Source organism: Etheostoma spectabile, chromosome 3 (assembly GCF_008692095.1).
Source record: "Etheostoma spectabile isolate EspeVRDwgs_2016 chromosome 3, UIUC_Espe_1.0, whole genome shotgun sequence".
Lineage (NCBI taxonomy): Eukaryota > Metazoa > Chordata > Actinopteri > Perciformes > Percidae > Etheostoma > Etheostoma spectabile.
Genome location: NC_045735.1, coordinates 17921574 through 17930273, shown reverse-complemented (window position 1 = coordinate 17930273; position 8700 = coordinate 17921574). Strand labels below are relative to the sequence as shown.

The 8700-nt window shown below is 40.1% G+C and overlaps 1 protein-coding gene across 14 annotated transcripts in view; it reads right to left on the bottom strand.

Moving 5' to 3' along the window:
- Positions 1–7072: 7072 nt before the first annotated feature.
- ncam1b (neural cell adhesion molecule 1b) overlaps positions 7073–8700 on the bottom strand; it is an 87031-nt gene continuing 85403 nt past the window's right edge. For 12 of the 14 annotated variants that reach the window (XM_032512252.1, XM_032512248.1, XM_032512249.1 and 9 more), the window contains one exon: positions 7073–7338. In XM_032512252.1, the coding sequence (XP_032368143.1) occupies positions 7218–7338 (121 nt within the window). In that variant the 3' untranslated portion in view covers positions 7073–7217. The remainder of the gene's footprint in view (positions 7339–8700) is intronic. The other 2 variants (XM_032512259.1, XM_032512260.1) reach the window with 2 other exon arrangements.

The following is an 8700-nucleotide window of genomic DNA, read 5'->3' as shown; positions in this document are numbered from 1 at the left end:
AGCACAAATGGATAAAGATGCATTATGTTATTATCCAGTAGTCGAGAGGAAATTCTTTTTGATGGAGGTTTTCTGCATCAACATACATGCTTCCTTTCAAGTTTTTAACTCAGGCATTGTCTTATATCTTTTAATATGTTGCTTTGCTTACCTTCTTTTGGATGCCAAGTTATACTCGGATGAAGAAAAAATCAGTTTAACGTCTACATTTCTTCTGTGAGGACTGTCACTACAGGGAATGGAGGTGTTTAGAGACACATTTGGAGAACACACTTTTTGTCTGCAAGTCAACCAAAAATGTGGGAGTGGTTCTCCGGTGTTCAAGCCATGTTGAGCAAGTGGGGGGAGGGGGAGCAACAGTGACATAACTCCAACTTGTGTCTGACTGGAAGATATTGAGATGTTGCAAATAAACCTGTATTCTGCCACTGCAATTGTTATTTTACTTTTGACATTTCAGCAGCGTTTTTGCAGTTAGAAACTGGCCTGTGGAGAAGGTTTTAGAAATACAAAGGCCAAGGATCCTGGTGACCTAGTGCTTTAAGACGCTGACCCATGAGGGCAACTGAGGTCAAGAATGTCAGTCCACAGTAAAACCGCCCTCCCCCTTCAGGCTCCAACATTTTTTTTAAAATATGTGTTGAATCAAATGCTGGGGGGTAAAACACCAAATATTTTCTTTCATTTTTATTTCTTTAATGTTGACATAGGCCCAGGCTAAAACTAATCAGCCTATAAAATAATGGCAATGTTATGCTTTGAACTGTACAATGCTATGGTGAAAAGTAACTTAGTACAATTCTTAACTTGAGTGCACCCATTTTATGGTATTTTACACGTTTCTTCCACTGCGTTTATGGTTAGTAACGATGCCGAGTCATATTTTACGTAAAAAACATGTGCATATGACTTTGTTCAAATGCAATCCCTTGAGTATACATTAAACTATGTAACACTAACATGATATGAAAGAGTTCAAATTAGCTCCACCTGGACCAGCTGCCACATTTAAATGTTCTTGACACGATACTGTATCAGTAATAATTATCATCTAGTAATATAATAATGTAACACGGAATCCTTTCTTTCTGCGTAATGACTACCTATACTGGTGATGCTTTATCAGCTATTATACTTGCTCTTTTATTGAAGAAACCTTTTGAATGTAAGTAATAGAGTGTGTAGGTCATTTTTTGAGTGAATGACCTACATACTAGAAGAATAAACTCCATGTAAATCCAAGTTAAATTACAAAAGGAAATCAAAGCTGTAAGGAGCACTGATTGGACCCTCGCACTCTCTCGCATGTCAGGGATGCTGGCAAGACGCCAAGCAACGCCGGCGTGTGTGTCTGTGACCATCGGACACTGCACACAGGACATAGACGTAATTACCTTAGTTGGGTGTGTGGCACCGAAAATACCACATATCAAATTTTGCTATTTAGCACACACTAATTACACGGCATGTTGCTGAATAGCACTTGTAAGCCACACCATACACATCAGGCCTGGACTCTACACGTGTGAAGTTTGGGGCAGATTGGACGAGGATGTATTATCAAGTTACAGCAACTTCCTGTTTCATGGTGTGACGCACAAAATGGACGCCACGGCCTAGACAACACGCACTTAAACATGCATTACGTAGCTCTGTATAAATATGAAAAATGTAAAATGCTCTATCAGTTCTACAGATAACAAACATAGCAGTTTCAACAGGGCCTTTGCTGGCCGACGTTGGGGGTGCTCGGGCCCTAACTATGGTGAACGATAGCTACAGCTCTCGTACAAGCACAACATTGTGATCCAGCTCCCGCTGCAGTGCGAAGCCCACCTGGAAGGTGCTGCAGGGCGTTAAAGACCCACACTTCCGGGCTCTGAAACAGCTTCTACCCCCAGAGCCATCGCTGACCTGAATTACACAAAACAATGCCCCCTCCCCCCATTACCACCACCCCCAACATCATCACAATACGCCACACAATTACAAATATTTCCCATATGTGAATAAATGAGGAAATGTGCAATATGTGCATAACATGCATAAGGTGCAATAGCATTTGGCACAATGGACTTCTAATGTGTCACTTTTTAAATTCTTTTTTATTGTCATTAGTTGTATGGCAGGTGCATGTTTATATCATAGACGTTATAATGTAGACATGTGACAGGTGGTGCATGTGTGAAATGTAAATGTACCTAAGAAATGAAATTAATAATGTAAACCACAAATTGTACATTTCGTAGAATATTTAGGGGGCTGCACAGCAAATTTCGGTGTACAATGTGGAATAACAATAAAGGCATTATATTCGATCACTTCTTTTCTATACTATTTCTTGTGTTTTATTTTGAAGGCCACATCACCTAACTTCCTGTCTCATCACGGCTGCCTGCTGCTGACTTGACAGGCTGCGAATCATCACCGGGGAAACGTCACGGCTCCGAATGATCGCCCTCTGGTCCTCGTCTCTCCATCAAGGCTGGGACCAGAGACACCTACAGGGTCTAGGACACGCGCTCAGGACCAGTTTGTTGTCCTGGAATAAGAAGCAGACACGGGTCAATGCAGATTGACTATATAAAGATCTGAAGTTGTTTCCCAGGACAGTCGGGGAGGGGTGAAATTAGGTAAGAGGGGCCAGTCGGTCAGTGTAGTGAATGAAACAGGATGCCATGCCGGGTCAGTGCGGGCCACTGTGCTTGTTGACACTCTGTTGACACACAACCGGTTTGCGGCTTCGTTTCACATTAGAGGTAGGCTACCGAGTGACCGAGTGGAAGAATGCCAGAGCTGAAAATATCCAGCCCTTATTGGCACATAGTATTTTGACACCCTAGCCTGGAAGTATTAACTTCACTCCCGCACAAACATGCATTATGTAACACGTGTTTATTTGCTCCCCCCCCCCATCTATCTCAACAAGTAGCCGGGGGAATTTCCAGCCCCAGCATAACCTGTTTGCTCTGTAACCTTTCTGTAAATAGTCCAGTGTGTCCATGACATGGCGAAAACAAAAGGGGATTTAAAATGAGGGATTTAGTGCCATCTAGTGTTTAAAATAGCTCACCACATGGTCTGAATCCAAGGATTAGATAGATAGATAGATAGATGTTTATTGATCCCAAGAAAAATGGGAAGTTCCTGTGTTACAGCAGCAAAAACAGTCACAAAGCACAAAATATAAATATAAATGAAATACTAGGAAAAATATACATACATACAATATACATGAAATAATAATACGAATAAAGTAAAAATAACAAATATTTGAATATGTACAGGATGGGGGAACAAAAATGTGCAAATGCTTAAATAATATGCTAAAATGTAAATGTAAAAAGCAAAAAAACAGATAAAATCAAACTAATGACAAAAATGGGCCAGGTTGGACCAGTGGTAGAGCTGGCGCACGTGTACTCAGAGGTTTATGCCAGAGGTCCAGGGTTTGAATCCGACCTGTGATGATTTCCTTCATGTCTTCCTCCCCTTTGTCACCTAACTGTCCTGTCAAAAATTAAAGGTGGAAAAGCACAAAAATGAATCTTAAAAATTAAAAAATGGGCCGGACAAAATTAGATTCAGAAACCATTTTTTTTTATTTTGCAAACGGGTTATCACTCAGACTGTACACAACAGATATTTTCTGAGTTCGTCCCAATAAAACCAAAAGGAGCGTCCAGTGGCGAGGGAGCAAGGTGGTCATGTAACAGCAGTGGAGTACAAGGTGGGTAAAGCTTGTCTTTTTGTTCCTATATATCTCAGATGACTTCTCTCCATATATATATTATCTAAAATTTGATCTGTTGTCTGTTTCAGGGGGGACCACCCTGCTTCCTGACAACGTTTATCCTGAATGTGTCAAGCAGTCGCTCTTGGTGAGTGAATTTTGTACAAAAAGACAAAAACTTAAAAAAGAAAAGAAAATTCAAAGACCACATTACAGAACACTTGAATAACAACTGGGGGGAAAGAAATAAAAACAATGTGTAGGAATTGCCAGAACAAACCCCAAAGGAAACACTCATTAAATCAATATGAGAACTATTTCTGCCAAACAATCTGCCTTGTATTTATACATTATAAAGTACTGACTGAATTCATGCCAAGGCTCAAAACACCTTCCTTCACTATAGCTGGCAATATATAGTGCTGTGACCAGAGACGGACAATTTCATACACTACACGTGTTATAATGACCACATTAGTCCATTTATCGTACTTTTCTTCTAATAATACACTATATTAAATAAAAACAATAGGCTAAATCTCTCACGACAAAGCTATGCAGATTATCATAGAAACTGATGACAAGACAATCTATCGACACACAGGCACATTGCACAAGCTTGCAGGCAGGAAATGGAAAAGAAATCTTTGTAGTTTTTAAATAGTACAAAAAGGCTTTTTAGTTTTTATTCATTTTTTTGTTTGTTTGTTTGTTTCAAAAGCACAACCATTGATCTGCTTTAATGTGAGAAAAAAACGGTAGCTACCGTAGTTGTTGTCTCCCCCCCCCCACCCCCCCCACCCCACCCCACACACACCCAAACAAATATGTGGTGTAAATTTAGCTCATAAGATACAAGGTTGTCCAACCCTTGGCTGAGAATCAGCAGTCCTGCTGGCAGTCTGTCTTTCTGTGGACCTTTGAGTTCAATGAGTTGGCTTTTTAAATCAAATCCATCTGACTAACGAATACGTTAACCAACACTGTGCTAAGGCAGTGACAGAATGAATACATTGGATCCCAAAATAGGCCAAATCTGATCAGATCGTCCACACTGTCGCTGTGTTGTGGGATTCTTTCCCCCTGCAGCGGGGGCCCGTTGCACGAAACTGGGATAAGGGATTAAGCCGGGATATTCAAGTGATCCTGGATGAATTTAGCTTGGACTCGGTTGCACGAAACCAGATTGAATTAAGCCCAGCCAAGTAACCATGGAGATTTATTCTTTGCGAATAGCCTGGCTAACAGCCAGGCTAAGATTAATCCTGGAGTCTCATGTGTCAAATCAGCTGCCGTCTGATCCGAAATAAACGTGTTTAACAGTTATTCCTGCCGGCAGACCTGCGAGTCGCGTCAGTTTCCACTCTCTCTGTAAAAGTAGAGATGAGCAGCGCGGCGTCTCTCAGCTTCAGCTTACGGACGCGCACCGGAGGTTAAGTGCGACGATATTAATGTAGCGATATGCCCGGATGGCAACAATATTAATGGCAGAATTGTCAGAGACCACTACATTCATGATTTCTTGTTGCTTATCCTTCTCTAATAAAGGGCAGTTGTGTTACTCCTTAATATGTAGGCCTAATGTTTTTTTATTATAGCTTACATTGGTTTCATAACCTTCTCAATTAGTCTCATCCCTGGACCAATAACGTGGTCTATATACAGTACGTATGTAGTGTAGTTATCATTCATCACACCCGGGAGCACCATGGTTCTTCATCTTTTTATTTTGGTGCAGTCACTTGTCAGAAGAATAAACCATGAATATTGTTTTACAAATGCTCACAGCGTGTAGCCTATTGAAGTCACTTCCTTCTTTTTCTAGTTGTTGTTTCTGTTTCTGATTGTTCTGTATGAACATTAATTGTACAAAGAATTAGATATAGCTTGTAGAGATTTGTGCATATCGTTGTAAAACATGTTCTCGCGGTGTGAATAAGGGTTTGAAATTAAGCCTAGTCATTAGGGTCCCTTTCCCGAGGAACAGTAATTCCCTCTGCTCACTTTTAAGGCAAAGGCTAAATAATAATACAGTTTATTTATATAGTGCTTTACATGGTAGGCTAGTCAAAGACACTTTACAGTAAAACCAGCACATTTATCCCTTAAAAACAGAAACACTAAACTAGCATATTTAAAGCAATTAAAACAGTGTAGCCAAAAACTCTGTAAAAATGTGGAGTGACTAGAGGCTAAGTAGATATTTTTACACCCTCACACATTCAGTCGGGTCCGCTATGTTGGGCTTTTTCTCTCCCTTAGAGCCGTATTTCCTTTTTTGCATATTATATTCTTCCCTCCTCGTTACTTTCCATTAGAAGCTGCTGCTCATTGGGTGAAACATTTGGCGCATGCGTCTTCTCCATCTCTGCATCAGTAAATCTGTGATCGATATCGTGGTCTATTTAAGAAAGTCGTGAACGTGAACTTATCCCGGCTATCTCCACCTGGCTGGACATAGCTCCACCTGTTCATCCTGGTTATCTCCACCTGGCTGGACATAGCTCCACCTGTTCATCCCGGCTATCTCCACCTGGCTGGACATAGCTCCACCTGTTCATCCTGGCTATCTCCACCTGGCTGGACATAGCTCCACCTGTTCATCCTGGCTCGGCAAACGTGGAACCGGTCAAGCCGCGATGAGCAGATCACACTAAGTCAAGCTGCGCTTTTTCACTTATCCTGGATATCTTTATTCTACTTTCGTGCAACAGGCCCCTGGCTGTGGGTTAATCCTGTATTTCGTTTGTAACCATAACAAATATGGTTATGATCCAAACACTGCAGTCTGTGGGCCTGTGTTTAATCAACGCCAGCGTATCTGTGAGAGACGAAACATCCCTGTAACAGACTAAGTGAAACAAACAGAACTTAAGAACCACTTGCAGGTCGGACATGCAGAACAAGCTATTTCAATGAGACAAGCCCACAAATAATAGTAATATTTAAAAAATGCAAACAGTTTTACAATTGAACATGAAAATAAGAAAAATAATTTCTATATATAGTCAGGTTTTTGTTGTTGTTTTTTTACATTTCTCATAGTAATCCAATACTTGTGCGTAATTGCAATTCAAACTAAAAGCACAGAACAGAAATTGGAGTCCAATTTTACATATTTATGAAGCGACCAATATAATAAGAGGTTGTCCTTAATCGTCCTGACTGGTTAAATAAAATAACAATAAAAAAATAAAATAAATCTCTTATGATCTCAAGATTAACTCCTTGGGTGCAGTAAACATTTCATGGATGAAACTAGAACTGAAAGCAGTCGTAGTGCGCTCTAACCAATTGACATATGTGTGTGTGTGTGTGTGTGTGTGTGTGTGTGTGTGTGTGTGTGTGTGTGTGTGTGTGTGTGTGTGTGTGTATGTTGTTTTGAATATGTAGTTAAGGGCACTGGAAAACAAAACTCCTGCAGTGTTTCTAGCTCTTTGCTGCTGCAAAATGTTTCAGATTGGGCTGGGGTTTCCCCGGCCCATCATGCTTTGCTCTCGGTGGTTTTTGTCTGTATGACACTGTTGTGTTCTGCAGCGATCTCCGTCAGGACGTTTGATAAGTCGGCCTCCTCCAGTTTGCCTTTCTCATCAGAAAAAGTCTTCCTGCAATGGAAAAAGGGAGAATGTGCTAAGTTAGAAACCTGGTCATCTCTGGGTAGAAAAACTAAAACATCTCAGCAAACACGACACTTTAGTGGAACACAATTTGAACCATTTATTCTCAATGACATCTTCACCCTATATGTAAGAAGACTATATTCTGAGGTCTTCTTACATATTTCTTCACCACCTTGACAACAGTCAGATAAAATTAAACAAACAGATAATGACATACTCTTACAATTCATCCGGTATCCACTAGGCTTCCGGATCTAAAACAGTGTTTAGCAAATATGATCAATTAATCGGTTCGGCTTCAAAGAGACTATGATGGCACAGTAAATGAGCCCTGGGCTTGTGGTATGTGATATATATATATATATATATATATATATATATATATATATATATATATATATATATATATATATATATATATATATAGTGTCATGTTCATCTTATAGCAGCGAAGCACAGTTCGTAGATTAGATCCCGCCTGCGGCTCGTCTCCTCTCTTCTGCAGTTCAGAGCAGAAGAAGCACAGTCTAGCCTCTGTTCTCTTTAGAGTTTGTGAGGATTTGGGCAACACTCAGAGGCATTCAGTTACTGCCTGAGACAAAACACGTTGTCATTAAATAAAGCCCCTTTCAGACATGGAATATGTTACATTGCTGGCTTCCTCTAGCTGTTTAATTGATACTGTTTCATCATTCAGATACACACTGGTATTGTCACGGTTTAATTCAGAGAAGACAGGAGTGTTAAAGAAGACAATGCTTGTGTGATATCGCCATCTGGTGCACGAGAAGGAGTAGTGGCACAGCTTGGTCGGAAAGCAGAGCTATCAAGGAAGAGAACTCTCTCTGTTCTCTTAAGAGGCCACATCAGTGAATGATTTAACAAGTTCTTTTCCTGTTGGAGCTTTAATTAATAAAGAATGCCACGTGCTGTCAATATTTTGAACTCAACAATGTGGCCTATGAGATTTAATGACAGACATTGGCACAAACTGTTTCTAATGTTTGTTTTTGTAACAGCTGGTCTGCTTTTTATGCTTTATGTTGTTTTTTATTTGCTTGGTGAGCCAAAGACAGATTTCCACCCTGGTGGACAATAAAAGATATATTCCATCCTAACTACTTTGTCCAAAGATTTCTTTTGAAGAGACTGAGACGTAAAGTCTTCTCAATCATTAAAAATTGGTTCATTTACCGCCGGAATTGTCCTTTAAGTTGATTTTACTTTTGTTGCAGTAAGAGATTGTTAAGTGACACATTCATTTCTCTCCGTGTATTTAACTACGTTAGGAATGGGTTACGCTAAAAAATGTGTTGCCTGACCATGTTAGAAGTGATTACACCTGTA